General features: G+C 52.4%; 1 protein-coding gene across 1 annotated transcript; it reads right to left on the minus strand.

Annotated features, from left to right (window-relative positions):
* Positions 1-2,472: 2,472 nt before the first annotated feature.
* Positions 2,473-3,432, minus strand: LOC135577968 (olfactory receptor 14J1-like). Its single transcript, XM_065048121.1, has one exon. It carries the CDS (start codon positions 3,430-3,432, stop codon positions 2,473-2,475), a length of 960 nt encoding a protein of 319 aa, XP_064904193.1.
* Between the last annotated feature and the right edge of the window lie 13,198 nt (positions 3,433-16,630).

Here is a 16,630-nt window from a genome sequence, read left to right on the forward strand (position 1 = left end):
TGCCCAGTGCTGCTGCCCTCCCAGCAGACCAAGCCATGGTCCAAATTGCCATGTACTCGAGGACCTGTGAGCATGAAGCTTCCTCCAAGGCAAGGCTCTGTGCACACCATGCTCCCCTCTGCACAGAGCTCATCTCCAGCTCCTCATCCACCCGCCTGCCTTCCCGAGGAGCCCTGACCACCCCTGGCTGCCCTCCCACCACTGAGCTGTCCCACCAGGGCTCTGCAGTCCCCATGGGGAGCACGGTGCTGCCTGCCCAGTAGAAACAACAGTGCTGGGTGGGAAAAAGGAGAGGCAGGTGCAGGGGAAGTGTCTGGAGGTTGGCTGTGAGGTGACCCCTGGTGCCAGAAGAGGATGATGCAAGGTGAGGTGTCATGGGAGGGAGGTAGATTTTGAAGTCACATCTTTGGAAACAATCCAACTGGGCACGTGGTGAGTCTGGCCTAGTGATGTCACCTGGATGCTGGAAAACACACCCAGCAGTGCTGAGAGCCTGGGAGACGGGAGATGCAGGAGAAGGGGAAGATGACACGGCTGGAGGTGGGTTGTGATGCCACTTCTATTGCAGATACATGGGGTAGATGTAGGCCAAGCAAACATGGCCGGATTATCACTGGTGAGGTTACCTCATGACAGCAATGTGATTGGCCAGAGTTAGGCAGGTATGATGAGGTCATGAAGGACACCAGATGGGAAGGCTGCAGACAAATGACTGTGCCCCTGGTGAGGCCCTGCCCTGGGTCAAACCACCTGTACATGCCATGGGAAACTGTGGGACCTGCATGAGAAGCTGAGGGATGTGAGGAGGGACCAGCAGTGTGGGCAGCTCCGTGTGTCCCAACTGGGCCTCACAGGTGGCTGTGGATGTGACCAGGTTGGCCAAACAGCACAGACAGGAGCACTTCCCACAGTCTGGGCAGTCAAGTCTTGCCAGGCCATCAGTGCTTGGAGGAGCCACCAGTGATGCCGCTGAAGTCCCAGAGGAACAAGGCAATGGCATCCAAACTATCAAATTTGAGTAGAGGTGGAAATAACCTGAGCCCACTGGGGAAAAACTAACTGATGATGGTTATGAACTGGGGAGGAGACTGGGGCAGAGAAAGCTGGATCGTGGAAGAAGCAGCCTGTGGAAGGGGGAGAAGGATTCAAGGGACCAGCTGCCCATGGGGAGGTGGCTGCTCAGCACTGCTCTGGCCGAGCCCCCTGCCTGATCACCATGGTCTGTACTGCTTACTAGACTGGTTTCAGCTGGGATAGAGTTACTTATCTTCACAGCAACTTGTATGAGTCCATTTTACATTTGTGATGGAAACAGTGTTGATCCCACCCCATGTTTCAGTCATTGCTAAGCAGTGCTTGCACAGTATCAAGGGTTTTTAGGGTTTTTCTGCTTCTCACACCAAACCCACCAGCATGGGGGCCGGGGATGCACAAGAAATTGGGAGGGGACATGGCTGGAACAGCTGAACCAAACAGACCAAAGGAATGTTTCACAACATGTGATACCATAGTCAACAATAAAATCTGGGAGAGGAAGGGAGGGGAGGACATTCGGAGAGATGGTGTTTGTCTTCCCAAGTAACAGTCACGTATGATGGAGCCCGTCTTTTCTGAAGACAGTTGAACACCCTCCTGGCAATGATGCAGTGAATGAATTCCTTAGTTTTCGCTGACTACATGCATAGATTTTGCTTTACCTATTAAACTGTCTTTATCTCAACCCATGAGTTTTCTTCTGTGTTTCCCATCCTCTGCACCATCCTGCTGTGGGGCAGTAAGTGACTGACCGTGTGGTGCTGAGCTGCCTGTCAGCGTTAAACTACAGAACTAATTAAACTGCTCCTGGCTCTTTGCTGTGTGAGTGGGCTCACTAGTGTGTGTGTGTTTGGGGGTGATGGTATGCTCACATCTTCTTGGTCAATTCTAAGAGGCTAGCAAGAAGGAGGAGGGCCCCAGGATCTGGAGAAACCCAGGGTTAGGATGGCTAAATGGGTAATATCTCTGAGTCTGGGCTGACCCAAACCCCAGGTCCACACTGGAGGGACCACAGGAGCATGTGTGAGACTGTGGGTAAGTTCTACCTGGGATGTACAGACCACTCGTGCAACCTTCACACCAGACCAGGGAGAACTGGACACGGTCAGTACTGTTGCTCATGGTTGTGTAAGTGCTGCTGTTGGTGTGGTGGCCCTGAAGGTGCTGTTGCCTGTTGGAGCTGGTCTGCGTCAGATTGTCTGTGTCCATCTTTGTTTCCCTGAAGATACCTGGTTTAGCGTGACAAAGAGGATTTTTCTCTGGCTGTTTTTGAGGTGAAACTCCTGGGCTTGTTGTTGATATCAGCTTTAAAACAACAGTCAAATCTAGAGGAAATGCAAGGGAGAGAGATCATTTTATTACAGAGAGGCAATGAAAGGAAATAAAGAGGATAAAACAATAAATAGAGTACAGGTCTGCACTGGGATACAGTAGAAGTCATTTGTGTAGAGTCATTGAAAGTTTATCAGCATCAACAAACACCCATGAAATCCCTTTCCTAATGGACTCCTTGAGCTCCTGGTTCCTCATGCTGTAGATGAGGGGGTTCACTGCTGGAGGCACCACCGAGTACAGAACTGACACCACCAGGTCCAGGGATGGGGAAGAAATGGAGGGGGGCTTCAGATAGGCAAATGAACCAGTGCTGACAAACAGGGAGACCACGGCCAGGTGAGGGAGGCAGGTGGAAAAGGCTTTGTGCCGACCCTGCTCAGAGGGGATCCTCAGCACGGCCCTCAAGATCTGCACATAGGACACCACAATGAACACAAAACAGCCAAAACTGATTAACAGACTAAACACGTTAAGCCCAAGTTCCCTGAGGTAGGAGTGTAAGCAGGAGAGCTTGAGGATCTGGGGGATTTCACAGAAGAACTGGCCCAGGGCATTGCCCTTGCACAGGGGCAGTGAAAATGTATTGGCCGTGTGCAGCAGAGCATGGAGAAACCCAGTGGCCCAGGCAGCTGCTGCCATGTGGACACAAGCTCTGCTGCCCAGGAGGGTCCCGTAGTGCAGGGGTTTGCAGATGGCAACGTAGCGGTCGTACGACATGATGGTGAGAAGAGAATACTCTGAACCAAGCAAGAAACAAAAAAAGAAGACCTGTGCAGCACATCCTGCATAGGAAATGACCCTGGAATCCCAGAGAGAATTAGCCATGGATTTGGGGACAATGGTGGAGATGGAGCCCAGGTCGAGGAGGGCGAGGTTCAGCAGGAAGAAGTACATGGGGGTGTGGAGGTGCTGGTCCCAGGCTATGGTGGTGATGATGAGGCCGTTGCCCAGGAGGGCAGCCAGGTAGATGCCCAGGAAGAGCCAGAAGTGCAAGAGCTGCAGCTCCCGTGTGTCTGTGAATGGCAGGAGGAGGAACTGGGTGATGGAGCTGCTGTTGGACATTTGCTTTTCCTGAGCACGGGGCGCTGTCATGAGGAAAAAAAAAAAAGACAGTGAGAGTCCAGGGCAGAGTTCTCTGACAAAAATCAAACCAACTCCCATAGACCCTCCCCTGTCACACACAGACACTCTTGTGTTTTTCTAGGAGCACCTTTTTCAGCACTGCGGGTGCAGCCCTGCTTGGGGCTGGAAAATGTGCAACCAAGAGCAGGGCCTCTGCCCATGGGCCATCGATAAGTCAGCCCAGCTCTGCAGAAGTGGGGCCACAGGAACAGTGGGGACTGTCCTGGTTCTGCTAACACAGAAGGGCTGTCAGCACTTGCTTTCCCATTGAAAGGGAACAGAGAAGGTGAAGGCAGTTTAAGAGTTGAAGGTTTTTTTACACCTCCCCCCATATTCACTGCAGAGTGTTGCTGGGTGTCAGAAACCATCAGCATTTCTGCTGCACTCAGGGAGAACAGAGCGAGTCCTGCGAGACCAGAGGTGCCTGTGGGTCAGTGCAGAGTGAGGGCAGCTGCTCTGTCCCTCTGTCTTGCTTCATCTGCCCTGGGCTGGCACCTTTCTGAGATGGAGGGTGATCACACTCCCATGTTACCCTGAAAAGCCACCAGACACTGCTGAGAGCAGAGGGATCCACCTCAGACCATGACAGGTCTCACCCTTTCCTGAGGTCTCAGCAAACCACATTTAGCCCAGGACACACACAGCTCATTCCCCAGCCCCACAGACTGCATTGCCCACAGCCCACAGGTCAGAGCAAAGCTGGGACACGTGTGCCCATGGACACACCTGCAGGAAAGGACTCACAAGCTCAGGCTGTGACTCTGCAGCTGAAACTGCCATCCCCAGAGAGCCTGACAGCAAGAACAAGATCCCAACAGCAGTGACCCAGAGCAGGGGAGCAAGAAGGAAAATGCGGTGAGGGTGGGTGTGAGAGAGGCCAGGGCAGAGGCAGCCGGGCACTCAGACAGCGTCACCCTTTCCCAGCTGTGCAGCCACCTCCCAGACACCAACACTGCCGGGCAGCTGCTCTCAGCCCCTGTGCTCTGCAGAGGAACTGGAGCTCTGGCTGCACAGGAGCTGCTTCATGCCTTGGAGCCCCCGGCCCTGAGGGCAGAGGCTTTGCTGGGTGGGACAGGAGCCCAGGGGGCTGCTCACAGGAGGGATCTGCACTGCAGGGGATCACAGGACTTTTCTCTCTTCTTCCTCCCATAACCATTCTGGGTTTGGTTTCCTCTCATTTCTGATCATTTCCCTGCTGCCTGAAGATTCTCCCCTGGGAGGTGTTTCTCTGTCCATGTCTCTTCCCTGTCAGTGCTCACAGACCATCCCACCCTCTGTGGCCTCCCCCTGGCCCTACAGATCCTGCCTGTTCACAGGGCACTGCATGGGGGCATCTTCCTGTTTGCAGGTTGGAAAACAGATTACAGATTAAGTGTAAGGTGTCCAGCAAAGGTGATGCTGGTTCTGCATAGGCAGAGGAGAGGCAAGGCATGTCAGGGTTCTCTTGAAGACCTACTGCAGTTCATGTGTCTCAAGTATTTGTTTAAAATTAAGAACTGCCTTAATCACCACCCATTCCCCAGAGGAGGAGACTGAAAACACAGACTCAGGGAGGTTCCTTATCTTTGTAGTACTCTTTGTCTTCTTCTCCTTGAAACCTCCTCTTGTCAATATTCTGGAATGAGCTGGAGCTGTGAGCAGCCCCGAACCACGGAGAACCCAGCAGCAGAAGGACCCTGACCTGCCGGGGGTCGCTCATCCCCCCACAGCTTCTCCCCTCAGTGTTGCCGGGCTCTCCCGGGCAGGCTGAGCGCTGACCCTGGCAGGTGGCAGAGTCGCTGCCCTGCACAGCCCTGGGGTGCAGGGACCCTGCTCTGCAGGACAGCCCTGGGCACCCCTGCCTGCACATTTACATTTACACCCCACAGCCACCCTGGGGAGAACGCAGCATTCACGTCTTGTCTCTGACAGTGCAGAAGGCAATCCCTGCTCTGCGGCACATCCTCTCCTCTGATCAGAGAATCTCTGAGAGCTGTACTTACATCTCTCGCAGGCTCTGCAATGTGACAGCTTTCTGAGATCCTACCATGATTTGCAGATTCAATGCCCTGCAGCCACAGGCTTCATATCTGAGAGGATTTCATTTCCAGTGAACTCTCAGCATCCTCCCAGCCCAGACTGCGTTTCCCTCTCTGTGCCTGGTCCTGTGCCCTCGGTGCTGCAGGCAGAGCCCTTAGCCCTGCTGCGTGTGCAGAGGAGCTGCTCCTGGGCAGAGCTGTCTCTCTGCAGCGCTGCCGCTGCCATGAGCTCCCTGTGTCCCAGGAGCCCAGCCCAGCTCAGCAGCACAGGAGCAGCCCATGATGTCCCTTTCTCTGTCCCCTCTGGGCTCCTCCAGGTGTCCCTCAGGCTCCAGGGGCACATCCTTTGAGACAACCTCAAGTAATCAGTATTGTTAGTTGGTCTGCTCTGCAGAGATACTTCTTGCCAGCATTGTATTCTTGCTAGTAAAAAATATTTTGGTATGAGAATATTCCAGGTGTGGTCTCCCCAGGGCAGAGCAGAGGGGCAGGAGAACCCCTCTGAGCTACTGACCACCCCCTTCTAACCCCCCCTGGTCCCATTGGCCTTCCTGGCCACAAGGGCCCAGTGCTGGCTCACGGTCACCCTGCTGTCCCCAGGACCCCCAGGTCCCTTTCCCCTACACTGCTCTCCAACAGATCCTTTCCCAATTTATACTGGAACCTGGGGTTCTTCTTGCCCAGATGTAAGACTCTACACTTGCCCTTGTTCTATTTCATTACATTTTCCCTGCCCAACTCTCCAGCCTGTCCAGGTCTCTGATGGCAGCACAGCTTCCAGTGTCAGCCACTCCTCCCAGCTTGTGTCACCAGCAAACTTGCTGACAGTCACTGTATTTCCTCATCCAAGTCACTGATGAATTTATTGAATAGTACTGGCCCCAGCACTGCCCCCTGAGGCACTGCACTGGATACAGGACTCAACTGGACTCTGCCCCGCTGACCACGACCCTCTGGCTTCTTCCCTTCAGCCAGTTCACAGTCCACCTCACTACCAGCTCATCCAGCCCACACTTCCTGATTTTAGCAGCAAGGATGCTGTGGGAGACTGCCAAAGGCTTTACTGAAGTCAAGGTAGACCACATCCACTGTTGTATCATCATGTATCCACCTCGTTATGTCTTCATAATAGTCAATGAAGCTGGTCAAGCACGACTTCCCCTTGATGAAGCCATGCTGACTGCCCCTAATGACCCTCTTATCCCTGATATGCCTTGAAACGGCACCAAGGCGAAGTCCTTCCATCAGTTTCCCAGGGATGGAGGTAAGGCTGACCGGTCTAGAGTTCCCCGGGTCCTCCTTCTTGCCCTTTTTGAAGACTGCAGCGACATTTGCTTCCCTCCAGTCCTCAGGCACCTCTCCCATGTGCCACAACTTAGCAAAGATGATGGAGAGCGGTCCAGCAATGACCTCAGCCAGCTCCCTCAGCACCCGCGGGTGCATCCCATCTGGACCCATGGATTTATGGATTTACCTTCAAGCAGCCTTGCCCACGGGATTTCCCCCAGCAATTGCCTGAACAGGCCAAAGTTTGCCTTGCTGAAATCCAGGGTTGCAATTCTGCTTGCTATCCTGCTCCTGCCACAGGAGATCCTGAACTCCACCATCTCATGGTCACTGCAGCCAAGGCAGCTCTCAACCTTTACCGCCTCAACCAGCCCCTCCTTGTTAGTGAGGATGAGGTCCAGCAGCTCCTCTCCTGGTCGGCTCCTCCACCCTTTGCATCAGGAAGTTCCCATGGATGCACTTGCTGAACCTCCTGGGCTGTGTCTGGCTGAGTCGTCCTTCCAGAAACATCAGGGGAGTTCAAACCCCCACGACAAGCAGGGCCTGTGACTGAGGCCGCTCTCAGCTGCTGGAGAGGCCTCGGCAACGTCCTCACCCTGAGCTGGTGGGTTGTGATGGGCACCCACAGCAGTGTCACCCTAATGCTCCTAGTGCTCCCAGTAACCCTCCCACTGACCCCACCTGTGCCCCCAGTAACCCACACTAACCCCTCCAGTGCTCCCAGCAACCCCTCCAGGGCTCCCAGTAATACTCCCACTACGTCCTCCAGTGCTCCTAGTAACCCTCCATTGCTCCCAGTAACCCCCACTAACTCCTCCAGTGCTCCAAGAAACCCTCCCACTAACACCTCCAGTGCTCCCAGTAACCCCTCCAGTGCTCCCAGTAACCGTCCCACTGACCCCTCCAGTGCTCCCAGTAACCCTCCCATTAACCCCTCCAGTGCTCCCAGTATCCCCCAACTAACCTTTCCAGTGCTCCCAGCAGCCCCCATTGTTCCCAGTAATCCTCCAAGAACTTCCAGTTCACCCCCAGTGCTCCTACTAACTGTCCTTGTGCTTCCAGCAGGCCCCCACAGTGCTCCCAGCAACCATGTTGTGTTCCCATTAACCCCCCACTAATCGTCCTACTGTTTCCAGTAATCCTCCCAGTAAACCTCCCAGTGCTCCCAGCAACCCGCCCAGTGCTCGCAGTGAGCCCCAGCAACCCCCTCATTTCTCCCAGTAATCCCCCACTAGCCCTCCCAGTGATCCCAGTAACCACAGAGTGCTTTCATGTGAGCCCTCTGCAACCCCCACTGTCCTCAGTAATGCCTCCCAGTGCTCCCAGTAACCCCCCACTAACCCCTCCAGTGCTCCCAGCAACTCCCATTCTTCCCAGTAATCCTCCAAAAATTCCCAGTAAACCCTCAGTGCTCCCAATAACCCTCCCAGTGCTCCCAGCAACCACCTAGTGCTCCCAGTAAACACCCATCAACTGGAATGTTCCCAGTAACCCCCACAATGTTCCCAATAACCCCGCACTAAACCTTCTAATGTTCCCAGTTACACTCCCAATAACCCTCCCAGTAAAGCCCCAGCAACCCCCAATGTTCCCACTAATCCTGCAAGAACTCCCAGTAAACCCCCAGTGCTCCCAGTAACCCTCCCAGTGTTCCCAGAAACCCCGCACTAATAAACCGACTGTTCCCAGTAACCTTCCCAGTGCTCCCAGTAACCACCTAGTGCTCCCAGTAACTCCCCAGCAACCCCCAGTGTTCCCAGACACCTCCCCAGAGCACCCAGTGGACCCCACTAACCCCTCCAGTGCTCACAGCAACCCCCATTGTTCCCAGTAATCCTGCAAGGACTCCCAGTAAACCCCCAGTGTTCCCAGTAGTCCTCCCAGTGCTCCCAGTAACCATCTAGTACTCCCAGTAACCCTCAGGCAACCCCACATGCTCCCAGTAACCCTCCCAGTATTCCCAGTACTCCCAGTAGCGCCCAACTAACCTTTCCAGTGCTCCCAGCAGCCCCCATTGTTCCCAGTAATCCTCCAAGAACTCCCAGTTAACTCCCAGTGCATGAGTACGCAGTACTCCCAGCATGAGTACGTAGTAACCCCCACTATCCTGTCCAGTGATCCCAGCAACCCCCATTGTTCCCAGGAAACCTCCAAGAAGTCCCAGTAAACCCCCAGTGCTCCCAGTAAACCTCCCAGTGCTCCCAACACTCCCCCACAAATGTCCATCCTGGGGCCCTGGGCAGCATCCTCTGGGCACTGTGGGGCAGGGGCAGGGTCGGTTGTACACAAGTGGGTCAGCTCTCCACTCGGGTGGGGAGAACTGCTGGGTGAAGCTGCCGGCCTGGCTTACACGAGCCAGACAAGACCTTTGCTGGTTATTCAGCATCGATGCGCCCAGTCTTTCCTGTCACTGAATCCTAGAATCACAAAGTAGTTGGAGTTGGAAGTGACATTCACAGCCCGTCTGGTCCAACTCCCCTCGGCCATCAGGGACATCTTCAGCAGCTCAGGTTGCTCAGAGCCCCGTCCAGCCTGGCCTGGGATGTCTCCAGGATGGTTCATCCACCCCCTCTCTGGGAAGCCTGTCCCAGTGTTTTACCACCCTCGGTGTAAAAAATCTCTTCCTCATTTCATTCCTTGACTCTCCCCTCTTCTAGTTTAAACCATCACCCCTTGTCCTGTCGCAACAGCCCCTCCTCTAAAGTCTGTCCCCATTGTTCTTATCGGCCCCTTTTCGGTCCAGAAAGGCTGCAATAAGGTCTCCCAGGAGCCTCTCTTTTCCAGCTGAACACCCCAACTCTTCAACAGGCAAACTCATGACATTTTAATTTTTCAATACACTGGTGTTACAAAAATATGAGCACATCTTTTTCTATAGCATTTTATATAGCATCTATAGTCCCCCGTAGAGCCCAAATGTCACCAGTGGTACAAAGTGCCCACTGAGCCAGTTACCAGTGGGATCCCTCGGGGACCAGCACTTGGGCCAACACTGTTGAACGTCTCTATTCTCCCCCTGTATGATGTGACGCAGTGAACCTTCAGCTCCTTAGTGGATGGTGCAAAGCTGGGCAGAGGCCTTGGACAACCTCACCTGGGTCACCCTGCCCTGAGCAGGACAGTGAGACAAGATGATGTTCACACCTGAGTTGCTCTGTGATTCCAGGAATCTTGCCCTTGGAAAGGTTTTGGAAGAAGGAAGAGGTGGAGGAACAAGAAAATAAAAATACAGGCAGAGGAGGAGACCTCAAAGGTGTCAAATAAACAGAGCAGTTCTGTGAAGAATGTTTCTCTGCTCAAACTGTTAGCAGGAAATCTATAACCAGCTCCCCAAACTCCCTGTTCTGCTCATTGGCCCCTGGGATCTCCAGCACATTTCTTTACATCAGATTCTGCACTGAAGTTTGCACTGATTGTTACAGCTTCTTCGCAGGGTTGCTTCATGTTTCCTTAGAGAACTGGATGTAAACTGGCACCGGGGAATTTTTAATTAGAGGAAACAACAAAGGAAAAAAAAAAAAGAAAACACAATAGAACTTAATGATGTTTCTCAGTTCTGTGGTTAAATTAAGTAGTTTCCAGCGAGGCCCATTGCCACAATTGAAGAGTTGCCTATAGGGAGTAGGAGAGCAACTGCTGAAAGACTTGACCTGCCTGAAGCTCAAAGCAGAGTGAGAGCTGAGAGGCTCTGAATGAGCCAAGAGTGAGAGGTGAAGAACCTCTGGGGAGCGATGGAAAGTGCAAATGTCCAGACAGGCTTCTGAAGAGATGAGTTCAGACACGGGGAGCTGGGTAAGGACAGGTGGAAACTCCTGGATGTGCAGGGGATTAAATACACGTAGTGATAGACAGAGTCCTGGCTCTGCAAGCACAGGGAAAGGCCAACGTTTCATCTCCCACAGTCCGTACACATTCTGAAAATTCATATTTTGGCAGGATAGAAATTCCACAGATATTTTATTGGAAATTTTGAATTATTTCATCTGATGAAAAAAAGAGTAGTGGGTTTTTTTGTTCTTTTTGTTGTTGTTGGTTTGGTTTTTAAGTTTTGAGGGGAATTCTCAGGTTTTTGTGCTGAGCTCCATGGTCTCACTATAAGCACCCAGTGCAAACCTCGAGAGGCCCCGTGTACCTGAGGTGTTTGCCTGGGACTGGCGGGTATCAGACCAGACTGATAGAGCGATGGTGCTTTCATCATTTACAATTAGTATTCAATACTTGTGCATCTAATTAGCTAAGCTTCAGGACTGTAGGTGAAGAGGCAGATATGTGAAGAGCACTTAGAAGATGTGATAGAAGAATATTCCAGTTGATAATAGAGAATCATAGAATTACTTCAGTTGGAAGAGACCCTCAGGACCATTGAGTCCAACCACAACCTAAATGTAGAACTAAACCGTGTCCCTAAGAACCTCGTCTAAACATCTTATAAACCCCTGCAGGAATGGTGACTCCCCCACTGCCCTGGGCAGCCTGTTCCAATGCCTGACAACCCTTTCCAGGAAGAATTTTTTTCCTAATATCCATTCTGAACCTTCCCTAGCACAATTTGAGGCCATTTCCTCTTGTCCTATCACTTGCTACTTGGGAGAAGAGACCAACCCCCTCCATGTTCAACCTCCTTTCAGGCAGTTGTGGACAGCGAGAAGGTCTCCCCTCAGCCTCCTCCAGCTGAACCCACCAGTTCCCTCACCTGCTCCTCATCACACTTGTGCTCCAGCCCCTCAGCAGCTTTGTCGCCTCCTCTGCACTCTCTCTAGTGCCTCAATGTCCTTCTTATGATGAAGAGCCCAAACCTGAACACAGGATTCAAGATGCGACCTCATCAGCACTGAGAACAGTGGCACAATCACGCTACTCCTGCTGGCCACACCAATCCTGATACAAGCCAGGATGCTGGTGGCTCTTTTGGCCATCTGGGCACACACAGGCTCATGTTCAGCTGCTGTCAATCAACACCCCCTGATCCCTTTCCACCAGGCAATTTTCCAGCCACTCTTCCCTGAGCCTGGGGTTGTTGTGACCCAAGTGCAGCACCCGGCACTTGGTCTGGTCAAACCTCATACAAATGGCCTCAGCCCAATGATCCAGCGGGTCCAGATCCCCCTGCATGGCCTTCCCACCCTCCAGCAGATCAACACTCCTAGCCAAGTTGGTGTCATCTGCAAACTTAATAAGGGTACACTCGATGCCCTCATCGACATCATTGATAAAGCTTAAATAGAACTGAGTCAAATACTGAGCCCTGGGGACACCACTTGTGACCGGATGCCAACTGGATTTGGCTCTGTTCACCACAATTCTATTGGTCTAGCCCTCCATCGCACATACACCCATCCAGGCCACGAGCTGCAGCTTCTCCAGTAGATGCTGTGGGACACGGTGTCAAAGGCTTTACTGCAGTCTAAGGACACAACACCCACAGCCCGTGTGGCGGATTCACTCCCCACGACAGACTTTCCCTCATCTGCTCAGCTGGTCACCTTGTCACAGAAGAGATCAGGGTGGTCAAGCAGGACCTGCCTTTCATCCAGCCATGCTGATTGGGCCCGATTGCTCGTCTTGTCTGTGTGACCTCACAGTCCTTTCCCAGCCATGTTCCTGCTGTTGGCCAATCCCCTGCAGAGGCAGAAGTGACCTCACAGTCCCCTCCACAGCCATTGGCTTCCTACTGGACTATGAGTTCCTGAGACACAAGTGACCACACGGCATCGTACCCACCATCACCCTCCTTGTGGTCCAGTGTGTGAGTAGATCAAACTAAGCTGCTTTCATCAAATGTATCTGATAGATTTCCTATCAAGGGTTTGAGTGGAGAAACGTTCCTCAGAGGAGCTGCTGTTTTTACTCTGAGGCATTTTATATCTCTGCTTCTGCACCTAATTTTCTTCTTCTTCTTTCTCTGTCTTTTCTGAGATGAAAAGCTCTCCAAGGAAAAGATTCATGGAATCCTACAATAACCCATGTTGGAAGAGACCCCTGAACACCATGTCTGTCCCACTGACCTTTATGGCACACCAAGAAATAGCTGATGGCATTTGTGCTCCCTTGGGTTCATCTCACCACATGCACACAGTGGACATGCACATGATGTGTATGTTTACAACTCATTTGCACAATGAAAACATGGACATTTGACCTAGTATTTCATAGAATCAATGAATGTCCTGAGTTGGAAGGGATCTACAAGGATCATGGAGTCCAACTCCTGTCCCTGCACAGGACACCCCACAGGTCACCCCGTGTGTTTGAGGACGTTGTCCAGTCTCTTCTTGAACACTGTCAGGTTGGGGCCGTGACACCTCCCTGGGGAGCCTGTTCAGTGTCCAGCACCTCTGGGGGAAGAACCTTTTCTTCATGTCCAACTGACCCTTCACTGGCACATCTTCCTGACATTCACTTGGGTTCCTTTACTGGTCACCACAGAGAAGAGATCAGTACCTTCCCTTCCTTCTCCCCTTGTGAGGAAGCTGTAGGCACCATGAGGTCTCCTTTGAGTCTTTTCTTCAGCTCTGATGCTCAGAAACCCCTTGGTTTGCTTTCTGAAGCAGAAAGGAGGAGCCATGACCTCCAGGCAATGGGAAGGGGGATCCTGTCCCTCACACACGGCTCAGGGCTCTTCCTGGGACCGTGGGATGTGGGTGTGCAAGGCCCAGGGAAGGACAACACTGGTACAACATCCTCCAGCTTCCCCATGGGGCTGCAAGGAGGCACCGAGGCCCCAGTGCCATGAGGACAACATGTCTTCTCCTGGGCCTCAGTGGCAGAGACAACTGCCATGGCCAAGGGGACAGAGACCTGGGTTCTGTGGGTCCCTTCCAGCCTTACAGCGCCCTTTGCCATCTCCACCTCAGGCTGTTCTACACGGTGCTACCCCTGCCCTTCTTTCCCTGCAGGCTGCAGACACCCATCTCGCTTCCCCACCTGCTCTCACCCCAGCACTTCTGCACCTTCACTGCTGTGTCTGCACCCTCACTGGCTTCTCTTTGAAACACAAACCATGGGCTGATCCAGCTCCCTCTGGGTCACCTCTTGCACCACAGCACTGCCCTTCCAGTGATATTTCTTACTACTGATCTCCATCTTCCAAGTTGCACTTTGTTACTATTTTTTATCTCTCTTGTTTTCTTTCTGCTACTAAGGAAAACTCAACCATCTCTAAAATTGTTCTTCATGCAGGGAACGCAACCCGTTAGGCTTCTTGTGGTTTTTTACCTGACCAGAGAGAGGCAACATCACCATGATCTTCTAAATCCCAGGACTGCCACTGGCCTTTCAGCTTCTCTGACAGACACGACCGTGTCCCTGCTGCTGTCCCGTCATGTTCTCAGGTGGGATGGACATGACAACCCATCTCCAAGGGCTCTTCCTGGGTAGGGCCTGTGGGCCCTTGGGCAGAGGTTCTTTCCCAGCCATGTCCCTGCTGCTGGGCTGTCACCTCCAGACACAGAACTGACCCCACTGTCCCCTTCACAGCCACACGCTTCTGACTGGATTATGAGTGCCTGAGACACAACTGACCTCATAATACCACACCCGTCCATCCCCCTCCTTAGCACCCAGGACCTCACCAGACTGAAGCATGTCCTACTCATTCCTACACCTGCCCCTCTTCCCACAGGCTGTAGACACCCATCTCGCTTCCTCACCTTGTTCAAATTTGTCAAATATATTTTCTACTAACACTGTGAGTGAAAAGCACTACTCACTGGAACTCCTGTACTTCCGTTAACACCTTCCATATCTCTTCTTCTGCCTTACTTTTTTTTTTTTTCCTATTCCTCTACCTGTTCTCTCTCCTGAAACCTCTCCAAGGAAAAATTCTGTCAAATCACAGAATAACTCAGGTTTGCAGAGAGCCCTTGTCTCACTCATCTTGTCTCACTCTCCTGCTGGGTGAACCAGGTGAGGCTGCTCAAGGCCTCCACCCAGGTTTGCATCATCCTCAAGGCACTTAAAGTGCTGTCTCTTATATCTTGGAAAGGGAGAATAAAGACGTTCAACAGTGTTGTCCAAGTGCTGGTCACTGAGGGATGACACCAGTAACTGGCTGCATGGAGGACTTTGTACTACTCATGACATTTGTGCTGGATGGTTCAGCCAACTTCCCACCCAGCACATGCTTTTTGAGCCCCATCAGCACCACTCTGGCCAGAAGGAGACCATGTCTGAGCCTTGCAAATGCCCTGTACACAACATGCCTTTCTTTCCCCTGTCCATTTGGGTTCAGCAATCCCTTCCTTGTCACTCACATTCCTGGAAATGGCTGCAGGAGGACGTGTCCCATCCCCTTCCCAGGGAGGGAGGAAGGGTGGCCAGCCTGTAGTTATCCCAATTCCTATTCCTGCTCTTCTTGAAGATGGGTTTGAGGTCTGCGTTTCCTTAGGACCCCGGAACCATTCTGGTTTCTAGGGCAGTTTTGAGATCACAATCTGGAATGACAAGAAAGGGTGACAGAGCAGACAGGAGCACTTGCAATGATCCTGTTCAAGGCAGCTGAGACGAATCTCACTGATCCAGTGGGGTTTGTTCCTGGAGTCACACACAGAAATGCCAGGGTTCCATCAGGCATCCATATCTGAGTTGGTCTCAGGACCCCTTCTGCACTCAGGGATGCTCAGAGACAGAGTCTGTCCCTTTTACACACAGAGGCAGGAGTCACAGTGTCCCTCTGGCCTCCTGTTGCCACTCCCAAAGGACGGGACACATCTTAGCCCTGTGGTGTGTCACCTGCTCTGCACTCACCTGAGATGTCCAGCGTCATGAGGAATGGACACAGGGAGCTCAGTTAAAGGAAGCACAACCCAGGGTGATTTCCCATGGGTTGTTCCTCCCAATATGAAGTGATCTCAAGACCTCGTCTGTCTCACAGGCCTTCACGGAATGGAAAAGAATAATTGATGGTGTTTGTGCTCACTCAGGTTCATGTCACCTTACGTACATGATGTGCATGCTCACATCTCATCTGTACAAGGCAAACATGGACAGCTGACCTGCTCATTCAGTGTCCGTCCATGGAGAGAAAACAGCCTCTGTGGGTGAAAGGCCAGTCCTGGAAATGGTGGTTGTGAGGGGCCAGTGCATGGTGATTGACCTGGGGCTCCTTCTATGGGGTGTCCAGTGCACAGGGGCACAGCCCAGCCCCTGCTCTGCTGGTCCTGCAGGTCTCTGGCAGGAGCCTGGCTGTGAGAGGACACTGCTGTGTGCCAGCCCTGCACACACACAATATTCAACTGTAAACTGTTGGTTGCATCTGCGGCCACTTTTGTGGGAATGTTCTTGAGATAAACTTTGTAAGAAGACATAAACCTCTGGACCTGCCTGAGGAGATCACCTTTCTATCTGGAAAGGCTGTTGTGGGGCCAGCTCTGTCACAGCAGTGCCCATTGCCTGTCCCTGCCTGCACCCACAGCACTGAAACACAGCAGGACGGTGACCAAGCTGCCAGAGCACTCAGGCCTTGCACCAACACCAGGGATGAGAAGGAGAGTGTGGGAGTGGAACCAGAACAGCTCTGGAAGAACAAGCGCTGCTGCTCCCTGGCAGGGCTGCCATGATGGACTCTTTTACCCTTCACCCATCACAGGAACTGTCCCTGAACATGCAAAAAGGCCTTGCAGGAAGGACATAGTGAAAAACAAGTCGCTAAAGGAATCTTTATTTTGTTTAGAGACAAGAAGTGTACTGTTCCTCATTTAAACAGTCAGTGGCTCTAAAGGAAAAGCAGACAGTGGATTAGAAAGGGGCTGAAAACATCATTGCAATAAGAAAACAACAAATAACAACAGAAAATCCAGATGACAGGTTGAGCCTGTAATTAGCTACATTAAAAC

Source organism: Columba livia, unplaced genomic scaffold, assembly GCF_036013475.1.
Source record: "Columba livia isolate bColLiv1 breed racing homer unplaced genomic scaffold, bColLiv1.pat.W.v2 Scaffold_203, whole genome shotgun sequence".
Lineage (NCBI taxonomy): Eukaryota > Metazoa > Chordata > Aves > Columbiformes > Columbidae > Columba > Columba livia.